The following is a 19,706-nucleotide window of genomic DNA, read 5'->3' as shown; positions in this document are numbered from 1 at the left end:
TAAATTCAACATCTTTCCTACCGGCCGCGCCTCCACCCCCAGCTTCCTGCCCAAAACACACCACAGAACCAGAATTCAAATTTGCATCATAAATTTTATTCCCGATGCGGGACAGATTTCTTCCATCCCCAAAATGAATCACAGGCTGCCCTGGTGAGAGTTAAGAAATTCTCCCACTATTTCCAGGGAATGAATGGAAAGACAAGTGCTGGGGACAGGAAAGGCTTTGCAGTTCCCCAACCTATTTATCTTTCCCTTCTCAACAGAGGATAGCTGCTCTTTGCTATTATTCCTCTCATCGTCTAAATCCCTTTAGAAAAAAAAAGCCATCACTTAAAAAAAAAAAAAAAAAAAAACACCTCAAGTATTGGGGAGACATAAGGTTATGGGGTAACCAATAGAAAAGGCAGAGGAAAAGGAACAGTGGCAATCACTGCTTCTGCTGCAGGGCTTCCTTCCTTGCTGCATCCTGTAGCAACTGTGTGTCCACTTCGTCTGCTGGCAACTGCACATAACGGACCACTGAGCCCCGGATGAAGCAGTTCTTCACTGATAACTAAACAAAGACACGTAAAAACACCCTTAAAAATTCCTCTAAACACCCAAGGACCTTTGCTTTGGAGGTGTTTCCTCTTTTCCAACCCCAAACTCACCATATGAGGATATTTTTCAGGGTCTGTAACACTGATGTCAGTTAGTTTGATGTTGAGATACTAAGAAAGGAAGATGAACATCATTATTAGCCCTAGGAGACAAGTTGTAAGTACCCAACCCTTAGTTTTTCCTCTCACTTCCCAAGAACAAATTCTGAGCCTTGCTATTTCTCACCTGATCCACAGAATGGAGGGTTCCACAGATGCTGTCAAGGACAAAGAGGGAAAGAATTAAATTATTTTATACTGAAGTCAACATAGAGGTAATTTCAGAGATAGCATGACAACATCGCTAAGGTCAAGGCCTTAAGCCAGAAAAGGCAGAACAAAAAGGGCATTCCTAAGCCCTGGTATGGTAAAGATAGAGCTGCCAGAATGATTTGTTTTAGACCCCACATCTTCTTTCCCTAAACCAACCCATTCTTTGTATGTGTGTGGTGCTGGGATTGAACCCATGGACTTGTACATGCAAGGCAAGCACTCTACCAATTGAGCTACATCCCCAGCCCCCCAACCCATTCTTAATAGCTACCATTAAACAGTAAATGGGATAGAACTATATTTAGTAATCTTTACAGCTATCTTTCCTAGATAGCTATCACCATCCAGGGACTCAGATATGTAACTTGCGCAAGTTTAGTACAAACAAACAGACATTAGTCCAAGTCTGTCTCATACCCAGAACCATCAGCTAGGGTCCCCCTGTATGTCCTGCCAGTACTGGGGACTGAGCCCAGAGTCATTTTGCCATCGAACTATACATTCTCAGCTCTTCTAAAGAGACAGGCTCTCACTAAGTTGCCCAGGCTGACCTGGAACTTGCTACCCTCCTATCAGAGAAAGCTGGAATTACAGGTATGTACCACTCTGCCCAGCCCATCAGCTGTTTTTAAACATATATTGCCCTAGAGCCTTTCTTTTCATTTTAGAAAGGCAATTAAAGAGCAGTTATTCTTAGGAAAAAATTATTTAACACACCACACACACACTTTGTAGGTGTTTCCTCTTCTTTAACCAACACAGCGCTGGGGATAAATCACACAGCCTTGAGCATGTTAGGCAAGCACTCACCAAGCCACACCCCCAGCCCATATTTTTTGTGTTGGAATCTGAGCCTCATATGTAGTAAAGGTATTATTATTGATGAAGCAGGCACAAGCCATGACCTCTCCCTTCTCCAATCCTCAAGCCCCCTGAAAGGTTAATGAGGAATGTTATCAAAACATCAATATTGGGGTTGGGGTTGTAGCTCAATGGCAGAGTGCTTGCCTAGCATGTGTGAGGCACTGAGTTCAATTCTCAGCACCACATATAAATAAATAAAATAAAGGTCATTGACTACTAAAAATATTAAAAAAAAAAAAAAATCAGTACTGGGCTGGAGGGGATGTAGCTCAGTGGGAGAGCACTGAGCCTAACATTTGCAAAGCCCTGAGTTCAATCCCTAGTACCACAAAAAAAAAAAAAAAAAAAAAGGCAATGCCATACACATTACCTACCTCCCAACTTCTTTTATACCTATCAATGACTTCATCAATATTTAGTCTTACACCTTCAAATCTTATTAGTCTCACTTCTTTAAGTCCCGTGAATCCCTATTTTTATGCTGACTTGAATAGTTTTTTAATTCCATTTCTAGTTTGACTTCTACAAACCAAGGTCTTATTACTTTGCAATTCAATCCAGGTCAGCCTTCCACCTGGCCACCCTGACCATAACTGTACTACATGTCATCACAAGATTTTAAGTGTCTTAGAATTGTGATTCTGAAACACTCCTGTGTATTTAAAGGTTTCATGAGCCTGAAACAAAAGAGAAAACACAGGATGAAGTAGTTGAAAGTACATATGGTAAGCTACAGGTTGTCAATAATTTTTCTAAGAATAACTGCTCTTTAATTGTCCTTCCTAATTTTTCTGGTATTAAAAAATAAAAACTTAAGCAAAGTGACTAACACATGGCAGATTTTTAGCCAGGTATGGTGGTACTTGCCTGCATCCAGGCTACCTGAGAGGCTGAGGCAGGAGAATCACAAATCCAAGTCTAGCCATGGTAACTTAGCAAGACCCCATCTCAAAACTGGAAAAAAAAAATTTTTTTTTTTTTTCATGATGTTGAGGATTGAACCAAGGCAAAGGGTCTACCACCAAGTTATATTCCCAGCTCTCAAAATAATTTGTTTTAGGGCTGGGGATATAGCTCAGTTGGTAGAGTACCTCCTCACATGCATAAGGCCCTGGGTTCAATATCCAGCACCAAAAATAAATAAATAAATAAAGTGTTGCAGCCAAACACAATGGCACTCACCTATAATCCCAGTGACCTGAGAGGCCAGAGGGAAGAGGATCCCAAGTTCAAGGAAGTCTCAGCCACTCAAAGAGACCCTGTCTCAAAATTTTAAAAATACTACAAAAGAAAAGGGCTGAAGGTGCAGTGGTAATGAAACCCTGGGTTCAATCCCCAGTTTTCCAATCAAAAAAAGTGCCAAGGATGGAGCTCAGTAGTAGAGCACTTGCCTAGCATGCACAAGGAAGGCCTTGGGTTTAATCCACAATAAGGGAGAAAAAATAGATATAATTGGATTTTGGTATTGGTTGTGTCACTCACTAGTTTTGTATACTTCAAAGTTTCTTAGCATATCTACACTTGTTTCTTTATGTGTAAAACAGCAACAATGGTGTATGCACAGGGGTGTTGTGAGATTAAATGAATTAATGAACGTCAAGTATTCAGGCAGTCCTTAGTGGACAGGAGGTCTTCAAATTTTAGCTATTTTTCTTTAAGCACTTGTATACCTGGCCTAAGCTAGGCATTAGGTACACAGGGGTAAGGTTAAACATGGTCCTGGCCCTGTAAGAACAGGCTAAAAACAGAAAACATACTTCTATGAAATCAAAATTTGAGTCACATCCACTAAGAAAATACTCTGTGCTAGAGGGTTCTAATGTGACTAGAATAACCAGGAAAAAATCTTTCCAAAGACACAGTATTTAATCCAAGTCCTGAAAGATAATCAGGAGATAATAATAGAAGAGGGCAGGGGATGCAAAAGCAGTATATAGACAAAAGGAACTGTGTTGATCTCTGATTATCAATTATATTTTCTTTAACATAAGGGTGATCATGCCACATGCAAGTGCTTTCCTTATAATTTCATTTTTCTTATTATTTATTTATTTATTTATTTATTTATTTATTTTTGATTACCAGGGATTAAACCCAGGGACACTTAACCTCTGAGTCACATCCCCAGCCCTTTTAATATTTTGAGACAGGGCCTCGATAAATTGCTGAGGCTGGCTTTGAACTTGCAATCCTCCTGCCTCAACCTTAATTGTGTCTGGCCTTCTTATCTCATTCTTAAGGTATATGATATGGAAATACCACAATTTAACTAACTCCCTTTGTTCCCCTTTCTTTGTGTTACTAGGGTATTGAACCCAGGATCCCACAAGTGCTAGTCAAGAGCTTTCCACTGAGCTACATCCTCAGCCCTTTATTTTAGAGACTGGGTCTTATTAAGTTGTCAAGACATATTTATACATTATTTATGTAACTGATTCTCAGATTTCTGGAAGTTGAAACAAAAGAGTATTTAAGTTCATAATAAGGGAAAAAAAAAAAAAAAAAAAAAGCCTGTTGCTTTTGGGGAAAAATGTAGAGACATCAGAGACCTCCATTCTCTGACCTGTCTCACACTTTTTATTTATTAATTTGTTTTGGTAGTTGCAGATGGTCAGAATGTCTTTGTTTAATTGGTTTATTTTTATGTGGTGCTAAGGATTGAACCCAGTACCTCACACATGCTAGGGAAGGGCTCTGACACTGAGCTACAGCCCCAACCCTGTTTCACATCTTTAATAAGAACTAGATATTTTTTTTATATTTTCCAATATATCATACAACTCCCCAGCTTTTTTTTTTTTTTTTTTTGGTCTCATGGATTGAACTCAAGGGCACTCAACACTGAGCCACATCCCCAGCCGTATTTTGTATTTTGGTTAGAGACAGGATTTCACTGAGTTGCCTAGCGCCTCCTGTTTTGGGAGGCTGGCTTTGAACTAGCGATCCTCCTGCCTCAGCCTCCTGAGGAGCTGGGATTACAGGCATGCGCCCATGGTTTCCCCAGCTAGTCTTTAAGCTTAAGACACAAGTCATTCATTTCTTTGACATCTCTCCCATCTTGCCCAGCCCTCATATTTTCATGTATGTTCCACACCCGAAGCACACCCACCCTCCACAGATTCGTTGAAACAGGTACCTACCTCAGATCATTCTTGAGTTCCACGACCACATCCTTGCCCACAAGGGACTTGAAAAAGGAGTAGAAGAGCTATTGGGCAAGAGGGGCAAAACCATCACATTGGAAGGGACATGATAGGGAGGAGTGTCCCCTGCCAGTATTTTCAAATACTGGTAATTAGTGGCCCCATTGCATCTTTGGCAGTTTTCAAAAATTCAAATACTCGGTTGAAAGGGGTGAGAGGCTGGATCCCAAATAATTCTACACACCTCAATGAGTCCCTTATCTAAAGCCCCAGACACACTGCTCTGAATCCTTCGATTCTCGGGCCCGCTCAGCCTGTTCTGAGGTCCCTACCCACTCCTTTCGGTAAACTGCAAAAGGTATACCACTGGCACGGTCCCGAAGTTTTATCTCCGGCGGGAAAGTGCTCCTTGAGGTTGTCCCCGCCAACTTTCGCTGGGATTCGTTGGGATTTTTCTCTCATAGGAGAAAAAAAAAAACCATTTGCTCTCAGTAGTCTCCTCCGAGAACTTGAGGCGCACGAACTAAGGATGGAGGGAAAAGCTCCGGGGCCTAACTCCAGCCCAGAGGGACAAATACTAAAGTCCCAACTGTCCTAAACACCCGCGCCCCCCGCCGGCGCTCCCTTGTGACGTCACGGTACCCACCATGGTGCTGGCGCCGCGCGCTGCCGGCCGTACTGAGAAGGAAAGGGCCGGGTGCCGCGGGCCGGAGGCCGGGCCAGAACCAGAGCGCGAGTCCGCGCGTGGGGCGGGGCGGATTCACGCAGGCGCAAGGGAAGCGCTGCGAAAGCTTGGAGTAGACCAAGAGAGCGCGGGGCTCTCGTGGCTCGGAGGGGAGAGGGTAAGGTACAGCCCAGCCGGACTGGAAGCCAGGAAAGAGGCAGGGCTTCCTGTCTTCCGACTTCCTCCCAGGGCGAGTCAGCACCTACTGCGCAGGCGCAAGCAAATTGGCCGCCGGGGGTTAGGAACGTTTGGCTGCTGTCTTCCAAGGTTTTTTTTTTTCTATCACTTTTGCGGGAAACAGCGTTATTTGCGCAAACCCTAAACACACTTTCTATTGAGAATTGTTAGGATGTTTTTAAAAATTCATCGCTTTGTGCTAAGTGAAATTTAAAATGATTCCCCCAAGATCAGGGGAGTTTTTTATCAAAAGTTCCCAGTAAATAGATTTCTCCTAGCCTTACTGGTTTTTGTTTTTTTTTTAATTTTTTTTTTATTCTTTTGTTCTTTTTGTTTGTTTTAGGTGCTGGGGATTGAATCCAGGGCCATAGGTGTGCTAAGCTTGTGCTCTACACTGGCTTACACCCCTAGCCTCAGTCTCCAATTTACATACTTTTGCCAAGGACTGTTCTATAAATGATTAGAATTAAACAGACTGTGGCTCCAGGGTGACAATAACCCACTGTAATGTTTCACTTCCAGACACGAATGCAATTAAATACGTAATATGATAGCTGTTAATATTTTTTCATGGAATAAGACTATAAATTTTCCATTTCTCATCTTGCATAAATGTAAGTTTGTCAGGAGTTTGTTGAAATCGTTTCTGCATGTAAAGGAAATAATGGATTCTGTGAGTTGAGCCCAGCCACAAATACTGGATCTCCTGGACCCCATCTATAATAAATGGGGACATCAACAGGGTTTGTACCCTCACCCCCAGCTGAATCCTAAACCTGCGTGTAACTAGTTATGAGAAGTAACCATAGTAAACAACTGCTTCATTTAGGCTAAAGGTACCAGAGGATTGAAAAATATTTTTTGTTTGAAACAATGAGCTCATGAAAATCCAAATACTTTGCCCTTACCAGTTTAATCGTTCACAGTGAGCTCACAATCAGAGAACATATGTTCTCTATGAACTCTCCTGTTCTTTACTTTTCAAGTTACACTCATAGCCTAAAGATACCAGAAGTAATTTCCTTTAGGAACAAATTTACTGACAATCATCCACACAGGAAGGAGAAAGCTGGGGTGGCTGGAAATAAATAACAGATAATCAAATCCATCAAATGGTTCAAAGAGGGGCCAAGTTTTCCTAATAGTCCATTTCAGGGTTACAGACAAGATGGAGTATGAAAAGATGATGAATGAGACACCTCCATTAGAATCCCAAAGTAATGTTAACTTAGGTTCAGTTCCAGTCAAGAATCATAATTGGTGTTTGAAAATGAAGAGAATAAAATTCACCTATAGGCACCCTAGAGCCCTCCCGTTCCAGAAAAGATTAATCTACTTCTTCAATGGTAGGGCCAGTGGCAGGCCTTCCAGGTGTATATCCTGTTCCACAGGTAGGCCCAGTGCATCCTCCCTGGTAGAGCTTTGTGATGATGGGGTTACACACCTGCTCCAATTCCTTTCTCTTATGATCATACTCATCTTTCTCAGCGAGTTGATTGGCCTCCAACCAGGAAAGGACTTCATTGCATTTACTCAAAATTTTCTTTTTATCAGATTCACTAATCTTGTCCTTCAAACCTTCATCACTCACAGCACTCTTCATGTTAAAAGCATAGGATTCTAGAGCATTTTTGGCAGCAATTTTCTCCCTCTGCATCTCATCTTCAGCTTTATATTTCTCTGCATCCAAAACCATGCGCTCTATCTCCTCCTTGCTCAGGCGGCCCTTGTCATTGGTGATAGTGATCTTATTGGCCTTGCCTGTGCTCTTGTCCATGGCTGTGACATTAAGAATTCCATTGGCATCAATGTCAAAGGTCACCTCAATCTGAGGAACTCCCCTGGGTGCAGGAGGTATTCCAGTCAGGTCAAAGCGCCCCAGTAGGTTGTTGTCACGTGTCATAGCCCGTTCACCCTCATATACCTGGATCAGCACCCCAGGTTGGTTATCTGAATATGTGGTGAAGATCTGTGTCTGCTTAGTGGGGATGGTGGAATTACGCTTAATCAGCACAGTCATCACACCCCCAGCTGTCTCTAACCCTAGAGACAGAGGGGCCACGTCCAACAAAAGCAGATCCTGTACCTTTTCAGATTTGTCACCCATCAAAATGGCTGCCTGTACTGCAGCCCCATAGGCTACTGCCTCATCAGGATTGATGCTCTTGTTGAGATCACGTCCATTAAAATAGTCCTGAAGCAGTTTCTGCACCTTAGGGATGCGAGTGGAGCCCCCTACTAAAACAATGTCATGGATTTTAGCCTTATCCATCTTGGCATCTCGAAGAGCTTTTTCCACAGGTTCCAGGGTACCCCTAAACAGGTCTGCACACAGCTCTTCAAACCGGGCTCTGGTGATAGATGTGTAGAAGTCAATGCCTTCATAAAGTGAATCAATTTCCAGATTGGCTTGGGTGCTGGATGATAGGGTCCTCTTGGCTCGCTCACAGGCGGTACGCAAACGCCTCACTGCTCGCTTGTTCTGGCTGATGTCTTTCTTGTGTTTCCTTTTGAACTCCTCTACAAAGTGGTTCACAAGCCTGTTGTCGAAGTCCTCTCCACCTAGGTGGGTGTCCCCAGCTGTAGCCTTTACTTCAAAAATCCCATCATCTATGGTCAGGATAGACACATCAAATGTGCCTCCACCCAAATCAAAGATGAGTACATGTCGCTCTCCCTGACCTGCCTTATCTAAGCCATATGCAATGGCAGCGGCTGTGGGTTCATTGATGATTCTTAGCACATTGAGTCCTGCAATCACACCTGCATCCTTGGTGGCCTGGCGTTGAGAGTCATTGAAATAGGCCGGTACAGTGATCACAGCATTGGTGATCAGGTGGCCTAAAAAAGCCTCTGCAGTTTCCTTCATCTTAGTCAATACCATTGAAGAAATTTCTTCAGGGTAGAAAGCTTTTTTCTCCCCTTTATAGGACACCAGCACCTTGGGCTTGCCTCCTTCATTGATCACTTGAAAAGGCCAAAGTTTCATATCTGACTGCACAACAGGATCATTAAATTTCCTGCCAATCAGACGTTTGGCATCAAAGACAGTGTTCTGAGGATTCATGGCTACCTGGTTTTTGGCTGCATCCCCAATAAGCCGTTCTGTATCTGTGAAGGCCACATAGCTGGGGGTGGTGCGGTTGCCCTGGTCATTGGCAATGATCTCCACCTTGCCATGCTGGAACACCCCTACACAAGAATAGGTGGTACCCAAGTCAATGCCTATGGCTGTTCCCTTAGCAGCAGCCATGGGTTTCCGAGGCCTGTGGAAGAGAATGAGATACTGTTTTGGCAGAGTTCTATTTATTTATTTAGAGTAACAAATTATCATTCAGTTTTCTAAAAAAACACAATTATGAGAATAAACCTAGCCAAGACTCATGAGCCCTTGAAATACAGGTAGAAGCCCTAGACACAGCCTGCAAAATGTTTTTCTTCATAACACACATTTCTAGGGTTTCATGTTTTGTCACTTCTTACAGGGGAAAGAAAACCAACTAAAGGGCCAGGTTTGTGGCTCAGTGGTAGAGTGCTTGCCCCTAGCATGTGTGAGGCACTGGGTTCAATCCCTGGTACCATATAAATAAATAAATAAATAAATAAATAAATGTATTATGTCCATCTACAATTAAGAAAAAATATTTTTAAAAAAGAAAGAAAAACCAATTAGAAACTGCTGGGCATGGTGGCACACATCTCTAGTCCAGCTGAGACAGGAGGACTACAAGTTCAAGACCAGCTTCAGTAATTTCGTGAGACCCTGTCTCAAAAAAATAAAAAAGGAGTCGGGTGTTGTGGTGCATGCCTGTAATCCCCACAGCTCAGCTCTGGAGGCTGAGGCAGGAAGATCAAGAGTTCAAAGCAAAAGCAAGGCACTAAGTAATTCAGTGAGACCCTGTCTCTAACTAAAATATAAAATAGAGCTGGAGATGTGGCTCAGTGGCTGAGTGTACCTGAGTTCAATCCCTGGTACCCAAAAATATAAAATAAAAAGGACTAGGGATATGAGTCAGTGGTTAAATGTCTATAGGTTTAATCCCCAGTACCAAAACAAAACAATAAAAAACTAGTCAACTGGCAAAACAACACAGGGGACATGCACAGTTAACCACCTTCCTACTGCCAAATTTGCTCCCTATTCAATCTGAACACTGTCCATGAGACAAGGTTGCAATCTTGAAATCAGTGATGATCTTGGCCTACATTCATTTTGAAGCTATATCCTATGTTAACAGGAATCCATTTTATCATCATCAATTAAATGTAGCTTTCAAAAGGTGTCAGGCATATTCTTAGGAATCATCCTGCCATGATCCTCACTTTCAGGTTCTGAATGGGATGCTGGCACAGCTTCTTTTTCTGAACCATGGGGAACCCATGAATTGTTCCTTCTATCTGTGGCCTGAAGATACAGTTTAATTTTGGATCCATCACCTGAGAAACAGTCTTCTCAATTCTTGCTTCTAACATCCCTAAATGAACCACATTCTGCTTCAGGCAATTTCAAAACTGGTTCATTGTAGGATTCCAGTCCTGCCTATCCAGTTGTGTTGACACTAAATTATACAGTTTATGCTTCAGTTTTTTTTTTTTTTTTAAGTATTTTTAGTTGTAGATGGACACAATATATTGGTGCGGAGAATCAAACTCAGTGCCTCACACATGCTAGGCAAGCACTCTACCACTGAGCCACAACCCCAGCCCTATGCCTCAGGTTTTTGTTAAGATAATTTAGAGTCCTATCAGGTAATTCTGGGGAAGCTGTCCATAAGACCCCGGTTCTTGGAGGGCTGGGCATTGTGGCACATGCCTGTAATCCCAGTGGCTCAGGAGGCTGAGGCAGGAGTTCAAATCAGATTGAAAGTTCAAAGCCAGCCTCAGCAACCTCAACCCAGTGAGACCTTGTCTCTAAATAAAATGCAAACCAGGGCTGCGGATGTAGCTCGGTGGTGGAGTACCCCTGAATTCAATCCTCAGTACCAAAAAAAAAAAAAAAAAAAAGATGATGATGATCCCAGTTCTTGGGCTGCTACATGAGGACAGCCATGAAACCCTACTGAGTCACCAGTAGGCAGTGAGGCCAGGCTGGTTCATGTAACCCCCATACCTGAAGGTGGCCCTCACTGTTGCTGAAGGCTGGAGAGGGGTCTGCCCTGCTTCCCTCAACCATGGGTATATGATTTCTTCTCCAAATGAGGGCCCAGGTTGTACAGAAGTGGCAGAGGACACAGAAGCAGGTGGCAGTGGTCATAGTGGTGAGAGAGTGTGGAGGTGGAAGTTTCTGAGGCAGAGTGGTGTATTTTTTAATTTGGGGGGTAAAATATACATAAAACATAGCATCTTTTTTTTTTCCTAGTACCAGGGATTGAACCCGGGGCACTTAACCACTGAGCCACATTCCCAGCCTTTTTTAATATTTTATTTAGAGACAGGGTTTTGCTGAGCTGCTTAGGGCATTGCTAAGTTGCTGAGGCTGGCTTTGAACTCGAGATCCTCCTTCCTCAGCCTCCCTATCTGCTGGGATTACAGATGTGTGCCACTGTGCCTGGCTTGTCTTCACAATTTTTAAGGGTAGCATTCACTAATAAGGTTTTTTTTTTTTTTTTTTTTTTTTTTTTTTTTTGTACTGAGGGATTGAATTCAAGGGCATACAACCACTGAGCCACATCCCCAGCCCTATTTTGTATTTTATTTAGAAACAGGGTTCTCACTGAGTTACTTAGTGCCTCACCTTTGCTGAGGCTGGCTTTGCCCTGCCTAGCCTCCAGAGCCCAGCCACTGGGATTACAGGCATGTGTTCACTAGTAAGTGTAATCGCAGTGGTGTCCAACCAATCTTCAGAACTCTATAATCTTGCAAAACTGAAACTCTACACTCATTAAACAGCTTCCTTTCCACACCAGACCCCACCCCACCCCCTTCTAACAATCCCTATTCTTCTGTCTGAATTTTGACTATTTTTAATACTTCCTAAGTGGAATTATACAGCATTTATCCTTTAGTGGTTTGGCTTGTTTAATTTTGCAGGTCATCTTCATCTGTTGTGTGCTACATTTCAAAATTTCCTTCTTTTCTAAGGCTGAATAATATCTATTAGGTGTATATACCATCTTTTATTTACCCATGTGTTGCTACATACATGGATACTTGCATTGCTTACACCTTTCAATTATTGTAAATAACAGTTATGAAAGTAGATATACAAATATATTGATGTCTTGTTTTCAAGATAAAAGAGCTTATTGGACATGGTAGGAAAAAAGTAGCTGAGAAGCTACTCAAAAGAGCTGAGAGGGAAGTGGGTGTATATTCTCAGTTTTTTCACAGGATCTGATTCAATTGTCTTTTTCCTGTGTCTGAGATCATTTTATTGGTATCACACCTGTCTCCTGTTCTCCTATTAATTAATGTGCTGGACTCAGCACATTAACCACCATTCTTGGAATTTACTACTTTCCTTGCTCTATTAGAAATTCATGGAGAGTGATTTGGGACACCCTGAAGGTGGCTGCTTGGAACCCAATAAAGCCTTTATAAGATTTCTCAGAGAAGCGAGGGAGCTCCAGGCAGTTTCTTTATCCTTCTCTCGAAATATAACCCGTTTTCTGGAGCCAATAGCATAACCAGAAAGGGCTTAGAGTCTTACTTCCATCTCTGCCACCCTCCACCCCGCCCCACTCTTCTAGAGTACATCCAAACCTTTTTCTACCAGCTCTCGCCAATCCGTTACTCTAGCGTTCCTGAAGAGATCCTCTTTCCCTTGTCTGAAAACGCCCCCACGCCTCAGTCTTACTTAAACCAACTGACTTTCCAACACTTTTGTCAAACAAGGATCCACTGGCCTTACACATCCCTACCACAATCCAACCAGAGCCCTCCAGGATCACCTGCTGTCTCGCCGCCTACGCTCCAGTTTGGAAATGTCCGGATGTGGAGTCCCTCCAAGTGGGAGCTCCCTTAATATGCAACTTGATCAGCCGGCGTCCCCCCACCCCCCACCCCGCCCTGCCCTGTAACTTTGAGCCAGCTCGGTGCAGTTACCCAGATTCCTAAACAAGCCCATGAGGTCAGAGGCAGCATCGCCATTGTAACGCTGCTGGAAAGGGCAGCGTCATCAGACACGCCCTCCAAACCTGGCTGTGTCAACATACAAGTCCCCACCAACAACTCATCTCCACCGCCTAAACTCTTCAGATTGAGACAGCCAAGAAGTCCATACAATTAGTCAACAGTTCTACCACGACAAGCCTAAAGCTGATCTTCCCCCTCAAAGGAGGGCAGCTGCGGGCAATACGAAGGCACAGCTGATCCAACTGATGGGGACCTTAATTCTAACACTGCTTGTTTACACAATTGCTTTTCTTTTCAAAACGTAAAGCTTCCCGACCAACTCGAGGATATTTAATTCATGTAGTTAAAAAATTATGTAAAAAGTAAAAGCTTGGGTGGGGGGGGGCTGGGTTGTGGCTCAGAGGTAGAGGGCTCGCCTACCATGCGTGAGGTACCGGGTTGGAACCTCAGCACCACATAAAATAAGACAGATACTGTGTCCACCTATAACTAAAAAATAAATGTGTTTTTTTTTTAAAGGTAAAATCTCTATTACAGCATTTCCTTTCCATTTTAAACCCAAGATGGGAACAAGGACCCGGGAGGACAAACATTCCTCAGGCAGCATAGGCGATCTGGCCCAATCAGTCCTTTCGGTCCACCATTACACCCCCGCCCCCCCCGCCCCCCCCCCCCGCCGCCCCTTAAACCTCTGCGAATTTCTGTGTCCCGCTGACAGGCTTTATTCCTTCCTTAAACACCCAGAACTCGTCTGATTCCCACCAGCCACTCACAACTGGTCGTAACCCAAGCCTAAAGCTGGTCCTTGCAGTCATTTCACACTAAGGGGTTGGCCACCAGCAAAGCCATGGAAACCGAGGCGACAACAAACTCCCTCCTCCCTTCGCACTCGCCCTCCCCTCGGGCTCCCTATCCCCTCCAGTGAACCCCAGAAGCGTCTGGAGAGTTCTGGGGAGGGGCGGCACCTTCGCCTCTGATTGGTCCTGGGAGGACAGGGGCAGAACGCCAGGAGAAACCCCTGGAACATTCCGGTCCCGACAGCCTCATCCGGCACGGCAATTGGCCCAGGAGGGAGCAGGCGGGGCTCCATGGCGACGTATAAAGCCCCAGCGGGCGGCAGGCTGAGGAACGGCGAGCCTCAGCAGCAGCTGGTATAGGCGGCTTTTCGGCTTTCCGTGAGCTCACACCGGAGCGGTCAGCTTTCCACTTTCCTCCTGAACCGAGCTTTTCTTCGCGGGTCGCGTCCCCCCACCGCAGCCAGAAGCTCAGCTTAGATCCCAGAGAGCGGGGCACCGACATGGCCAAAGCCACGGCGATCGGCATCGACCTGGGCACCACGTACTCTTGCGTGGGGGTGTTCCAGCACGGCAAGGTGGAGATCATCGCCAACGACCAGGGCAACCGCACCACCCCCAGCTACGTGGCCTTCACGGACACCGAGCGGCTCATCGGCGATGCGGCCAAGAACCAGGTGGCGCTGAACCCGCAGAACACGGTGTTCGACGCGAAGCGGCTGATCGGCCGCAAGTTCGGCGACCCGGTGGTGCAGTCGGACATGAAGCACTGGCCCTTCCAGGTGATCAACGACGGCGACAAGCCCAAGGTGCAGGTGAGCTACAAGGGCGAGAGCAAAGCGTTCTACCCGGAGGAGATCTCTTCCATGGTGCTGACCAAGATGAAGGAGATCGCCGAGGCGTACCTGGGCTACCCGGTGACCAACGCGGTGATCACCGTGCCGGCCTACTTCAACGACTCGCAGCGCCAGGCCACCAAGGACGCGGGCGTGATCGCCGGGCTCAACGTGCTGAGGATCATCAACGAGCCCACGGCGGCCGCCATCGCGTACGGCCTGGACCGCACCGGCAAGGGGGAGCGCAACGTGCTCATCTTTGACCTGGGCGGGGGCACCTTCGACGTGTCCATCCTGACGATCGACGACGGCATCTTCGAGGTGAAGGCCACTGCCGGCGACACGCACCTGGGCGGGGAGGACTTCGACAACCGGCTGGTGAACCACTTCGTGGAGGAGTTCAAGAGGAAACACAAGAAGGACATCAGCCAGAACAAGCGAGCTGTGAGGCGGCTGCGCACCGCCTGCGAGAGGGCCAAGAGGACCCTGTCGTCCAGCACGCAGGCCAGCCTGGAGATCGACTCCCTGTTCGAGGGCATCGACTTCTACACGTCCATCACCAGGGCGAGGTTCGAGGAGCTGTGCTCCGACCTGTTCCGTGGCACCCTGGAGCCCGTGGAGAAGGCCCTGCGCGACGCCAAGCTGGACAAGGCGCAGATCCACGACCTGGTGCTGGTGGGCGGCTCCACCCGCATCCCCAAGGTGCAGAAGCTGCTGCAGGACTTCTTCAACGGTCGCGACCTCAACAAGAGCATCAACCCTGATGAGGCGGTGGCCTACGGGGCGGCGGTGCAGGCCGCCATCCTGATGGGGGACAAGTCAGAGAACGTGCAGGACCTGCTGCTGCTGGACGTGGCGCCCCTGTCGCTGGGGCTGGAGACGGCCGGGGGCGTGATGACCGCCCTGATCAAGCGCAACTCCACCATCCCCACCAAGCAGACGCAGATCTTCACCACGTACTCGGACAACCAGCCCGGGGTGCTGATCCAGGTGTATGAGGGCGAGCGGGCCATGACGCGAGACAACAACCTGCTGGGGCGCTTCGAGCTGAGCGGCATCCCCCCTGCCCCCAGGGGCGTGCCCCAGATCGAGGTGACCTTTGACATCGACGCCAACGGCATCCTGAACGTCACGGCCACCGACAAGAGCACGGGCAAGGCCAACAAGATCACCATCACCAATGACAAGGGCCGCCTGAGCAAGGAGGAGATTGAGCGCATGGTGCAGGAGGCAGAGAAGTACAAGGCCGAGGACGAGGTGCAGCGCGAGAGGGTGTCTGCCAAGAACGCCCTGGAGTCCTATGCCTTCAACATGAAGAGCGCGGTGGAGGACGAGGGGCTCAAGGGCAAGATCAGCGAGGCCGACAAGAAGAAGGTGCTGGACAAGTGCCAGGAGGTCCTTTCCTGGCTGGACGCCAACACCCTGGCCGAGAAGGATGAGTTTGAGCACAAGAGGAAGGAGCTGGAGCAGGTGTGTAACCCCATCATCAGTGGACTGTACCAGGGTGCGGGTGGCCCCGGGGCTGGAGGCTTTGGAGCTCAGGCCCCCAAAGGGGGCTCTGGATCGGGCCCCACCATCGAGGAGGTGGATTAGAGGTCTTTCCTTCCTCCCTCCCTTCCTCCATGATTTTCATGTGATTGAGACCCACTGTTGGGACTCCAGGACTTTGCTGTTTGCCCTTTGTTATTATCCAACTTCAGTTTTCTCCTGCTGACTTTTTTCTAAAGTGACTGTTGTATCTGGAAGGTAACTATAGCTGAATGTCATTATATTTTTGTGGTGTAAGCCATGTGTTTTCTAGGTTTAATGTAAGTTAACACTGTGAGGGTGTTTTTCCTCTTTTTTCTTGTCTTCATATCAACACTGCCACCCTGTGTTACAGTTTTTGCTTTGCAACGCTACAAGATCAGGGAAATTTTTTTTTTATAACTAAAGGATGAAAAATAAAATATTTAGAACTGTGCTTGTCTGTTTGTATTTGTGGAGGAAAAAATGCATTCTTCGTATGTGTGAATTCTATAGATATGTGAAGACCAGGACAGCAGTACTGAAGGAGAGGGACACATAGGAGTCATGATTCTGGACACTTTTGTTAGAATTTATGTATGGGGAGAAAAAAAAAAAAATTGTCAGGTACTCATTTCCATGCAACTGGGATTTATTTTAGGGGTAAATAGGGTTTTGTGGGATGAAAGGTTGGTATGGGTTAATAACTGGAAATGGAGAAAGGCACTGTCCAAAGGGGCTCATCTGTGGTTATTCTAAATCTGAAGCTTGCTTCACATTTCATTGCTGTCTTACCTGCTATGCAGACTTTGATGCAGGTGACAGCTGTGGACAAACATCACAATGAGTTGCAAGTTCAACTCTGGCTCTGAAATCCCAACTGGATAACCAAGCACCATTTCTGTAGATTGTTAGCATTGGTAGCTTCCTCCTGAACTATTTTGTATAAATGGCCTCGCTTCAAAGTTCTAACATCATTTTGCACAGAAATGCAAATAGACAAACAACATTTTCAGCCATGATCACCCTAGATCCAAATTAACCAATTTGGATTATGGAGGAGAGAGATAATATACACCATACCTAGATCCTTTGTGTTCACCCTCTCGTCTTCCTACCACCACTGTCTACATTAGTTGGTTTTTTTTTTTTTTTTTTTTTTTTTAATATTTATTTTTTAGCTGGAGTTGAACACAATACCCTTGTTTTGTTTATTTATTTTATGTGGTGCTGAGGATCAAATCCAGGGCCTCTCATATGCTAGATGAGAGCTCTACCGCCAAGCCACAGCCCTAAAGTTCTAGGTTAGGTATTTTAAAGTTATTTTTTCACAGTTTAGTATGTGGAGCTAGTCACTTCAGCTGAATCTAGGCCATGATCAGAGAGTAATAGGTGATGGTTTTAGAACTAAAATTTCCCCCCCACCTTCCTGGATCTCCTTGCATAATATTCCTTTTTGGTGATGGTTTTACCCCAGATTTAATAATCAGTAGTCTTTTTTTTTTTTTTTTTCTTTGTTTTTTTAAATCTGGTGCCTGGGATCAAACCCAGTGCCTCACACATGCTAGGTAAGCACTCTACCACTGAGCCACAACCTTAGCTCATCACAATCAGTAGTCTTGAGCAATAGCAGCGTAAAATAGATTTAATTATGACGAAAGAGATGAAGAAAAATGGTGCACAGGAGGCTTTGTAGCTCAGTAATAGAGCACTTGCCTAGTTTGAGTGTCAGCTTCACGTAAAGATAAAGATATTTTGTCCATCTACAACTAAAAATATATATATTTTTAAATGCTGCACAGCGTAGAGCTGGGAAAAATCAAGTTGATAGTGGGCTTTCCTCATCCTCCTGATTCTCTTCCCTTAGGATTCTTCCTGCTGTAGCAGTTAGGTGTCCTTAACCTCCTTTAATCTTGAGAATCTCATCATCATCATCCTCAAACTGGCAGCTTGGAATTGAACAGATTAGCAAGATTTGCATTACTTTTTTTTTTTTGGTGTGTCGGGGGTATTGAACTCGGGGGTGCTTTTAACCATTGAGCCACATCACCAGTATTTTTTTTTTTTTTTTCTGGAGACAGGGTCTCACTAAGTTATTTTTGGCCTCCCTAAGTTATGGAGGCTAGTTTTGAATTTGGGATCCTCCTGTCTCAGCCTTTCAAGTCACTGAATTACAGTTGTATACCACTGCATCCAGCAACAGACTGGCATTCCATGATAAACCTTTCATACAGTCCTTACCCTGTGGGAAAATAAAATGTTCTAAAAATATCAATATAGGAATGCTTTTTTGGAAGTTTGTCAATGAAAAGGAAAATAGTTTGGTTTCTGGACCAATTTTTTTGTGTGTGTATGGTGCTGGGGATTGAACCTAAGGCCTTGTGAGTATGAAGGAAGCACTTTACCAACTCATATCCCCAGCCCCGGACAAGTTCTCAAAGGTGTGTTTTGCTTGCAAGAAAGGTGGGCTATAATAATAATAACCGCTGACTCAGCATATGGGAAATGCAGTGTCACTATTAAAGCAGCTGGAATTGGGGCTTTCTACCCACCCTCCCCTTTTTTTTTTAACAGGCAGTAGAGGGAAGAAATCCTTTATCTTCAAGCCGTTAGAACCATTGTTCTCCACTCTAGTGGTATAAGAAAATCATTTGGGGGCTTATGATATAGCCTAATGGTAGAGGCTTGTCTGGCATGTACAATGCCCTGCAATCAATTCCTAGCATCATAAAAATAGAATGAGGGCCTGAGGTTGTGGCTCAGTGGTAGAGCGCTTCTCAGCACCACATAAAAATAAATACAAGGCCACCAACAACTAATAAGATATTTTTAAAAAATAGAATGAGCCCAACACAGTGTTGCAGGCCTGTAATCCCAGTGGTTAGGAAGGCTGAGGTAGGAGGATCAGCCTAAGAAATGGCTAGATGGTTAAAAAAAAAAGTTTTAAACGTGTAGTTTATTGCATGACTATTATCTTTTTAAAAATCACCATTATATCAATAAAGTTGATTAAAAGAAAAAAAAAAAAGAAAAAGAAAGAAAGAAAGAAGCAGCAGCAGCAGCAGCAGCTTAATGTGCTTGAACAAATTCAGATTTCGCTGGCTGGAACGAGTGAGTCCCCTGGAATGGAGTGGACACGACCCAAAGCTGGGTTATAAAGGGAGAAGTCCCAGAGTCATTAACGGGTCCAGAGCGTCCTGGCAGCGTCTCAGCGTCTTGAAGACGGTTTCGCTGGGAATAGGGGCGTAAACCAACCTGTAGGCAACAATAGCGATACCGTGCTTAAAAAAAAGAAAAAAGAAGAAGAAGAAGAAGAAAGAAAAGATTATAAAATTAAAAAGACTGGGCTGGGGATGTGGCTCAAGTGGTAGCTCGCCTGGCATGCCTGCAGCCGGGGTTCAATCCTCAGCACCACATACAAACAAAGATGTTGTGTCCGCAGAAAACTAAAAAATAAATATTAGAAAAAAAAAAAAAAAAGACCGCCTAGCTCCCCGGGCTCCTGCTGGCCAGGGACTTTCTCGAGTCTGGCCAGCCAGATCACCTGCTCATTTTGTTATTGTTTGTAAAAATTTGTAACACATCCCTGCGTGTTTGTTCCGAAGATTGCGAATCCTACATTCAAGACCTTTCTTTCACTTTGTTTTATTCCGTTTTGGACGAACGATGGATAA

At 45.1% G+C, this 19,706-nt stretch overlaps 3 protein-coding genes across 5 annotated transcripts; 1 reads left to right on the top strand and 2 right to left on the bottom strand.

Annotated features, from left to right (window-relative positions):
* Positions 1-74: 74 nt before the first annotated feature.
* Lsm2 (LSM2 homolog, U6 small nuclear RNA and mRNA degradation associated) lies at positions 75-5,786 on the bottom strand. The gene is made up of 5 exons (XM_076857759.1): positions 5,568-5,786; positions 4,919-4,986; positions 829-859; positions 654-713; positions 75-556 (listed from the first exon to the last, which is right to left on the bottom strand). Exons 1-5 carry the CDS (start codon positions 5,568-5,570, stop codon positions 431-433), a joined length of 288 nt encoding a protein of 95 aa, XP_076713874.1. The 5' UTR covers positions 5,571-5,786; the 3' UTR covers positions 75-430.
* Positions 5,787-6,727: 941 nt separating this feature from the next.
* Hspa1l (heat shock protein family A (Hsp70) member 1 like) lies at positions 6,728-13,658 on the bottom strand. 3 transcript variants are annotated; one of them, XM_076857757.1, is made up of 2 exons: positions 13,586-13,658; positions 6,728-9,088 (listed from the first exon to the last, which is right to left on the bottom strand). In XM_076857757.1, the coding sequence occupies exon 2, from the start codon at positions 9,073-9,075 to the stop codon at positions 7,150-7,152; it is 1,926 nt and encodes a 641-aa protein (XP_076713872.1). In that variant the 5' UTR covers positions 9,076-9,088; positions 13,586-13,658; the 3' UTR covers positions 6,728-7,149. The 3 variants fall into 3 exon arrangements, with proteins under 3 accessions (XP_076713872.1, XP_076713870.1, XP_076713871.1); XM_076857755.1 differs by lacking the exon at positions 13,586-13,658 and adding an exon at positions 12,713-12,788; XM_076857756.1 differs by lacking the exon at positions 13,586-13,658 and adding an exon at positions 11,557-11,686.
* A 329-nt stretch (positions 13,659-13,987) lies between these two features.
* Positions 13,988-16,489, top strand: Hspa1a (heat shock protein family A (Hsp70) member 1A). Its single transcript, XM_076858918.1, has one exon. The coding sequence runs from the start codon at positions 14,194-14,196 to the stop codon at positions 16,117-16,119; it is 1,926 nt and encodes a 641-aa protein (XP_076715033.1). The 5' UTR covers positions 13,988-14,193; the 3' UTR covers positions 16,120-16,489.
* Positions 16,490-19,706: the final 3,217 nt, after the last annotated feature.

The sequence above is a fragment of the Callospermophilus lateralis genome, chromosome 6 (assembly GCF_048772815.1).
Source record: "Callospermophilus lateralis isolate mCalLat2 chromosome 6, mCalLat2.hap1, whole genome shotgun sequence".
NCBI lineage: Eukaryota > Metazoa > Chordata > Mammalia > Rodentia > Sciuridae > Callospermophilus > Callospermophilus lateralis.
Note: the sequence above shows the minus strand (reverse complement) of the source record. Positions and strands in the feature narration are given on the sequence as shown.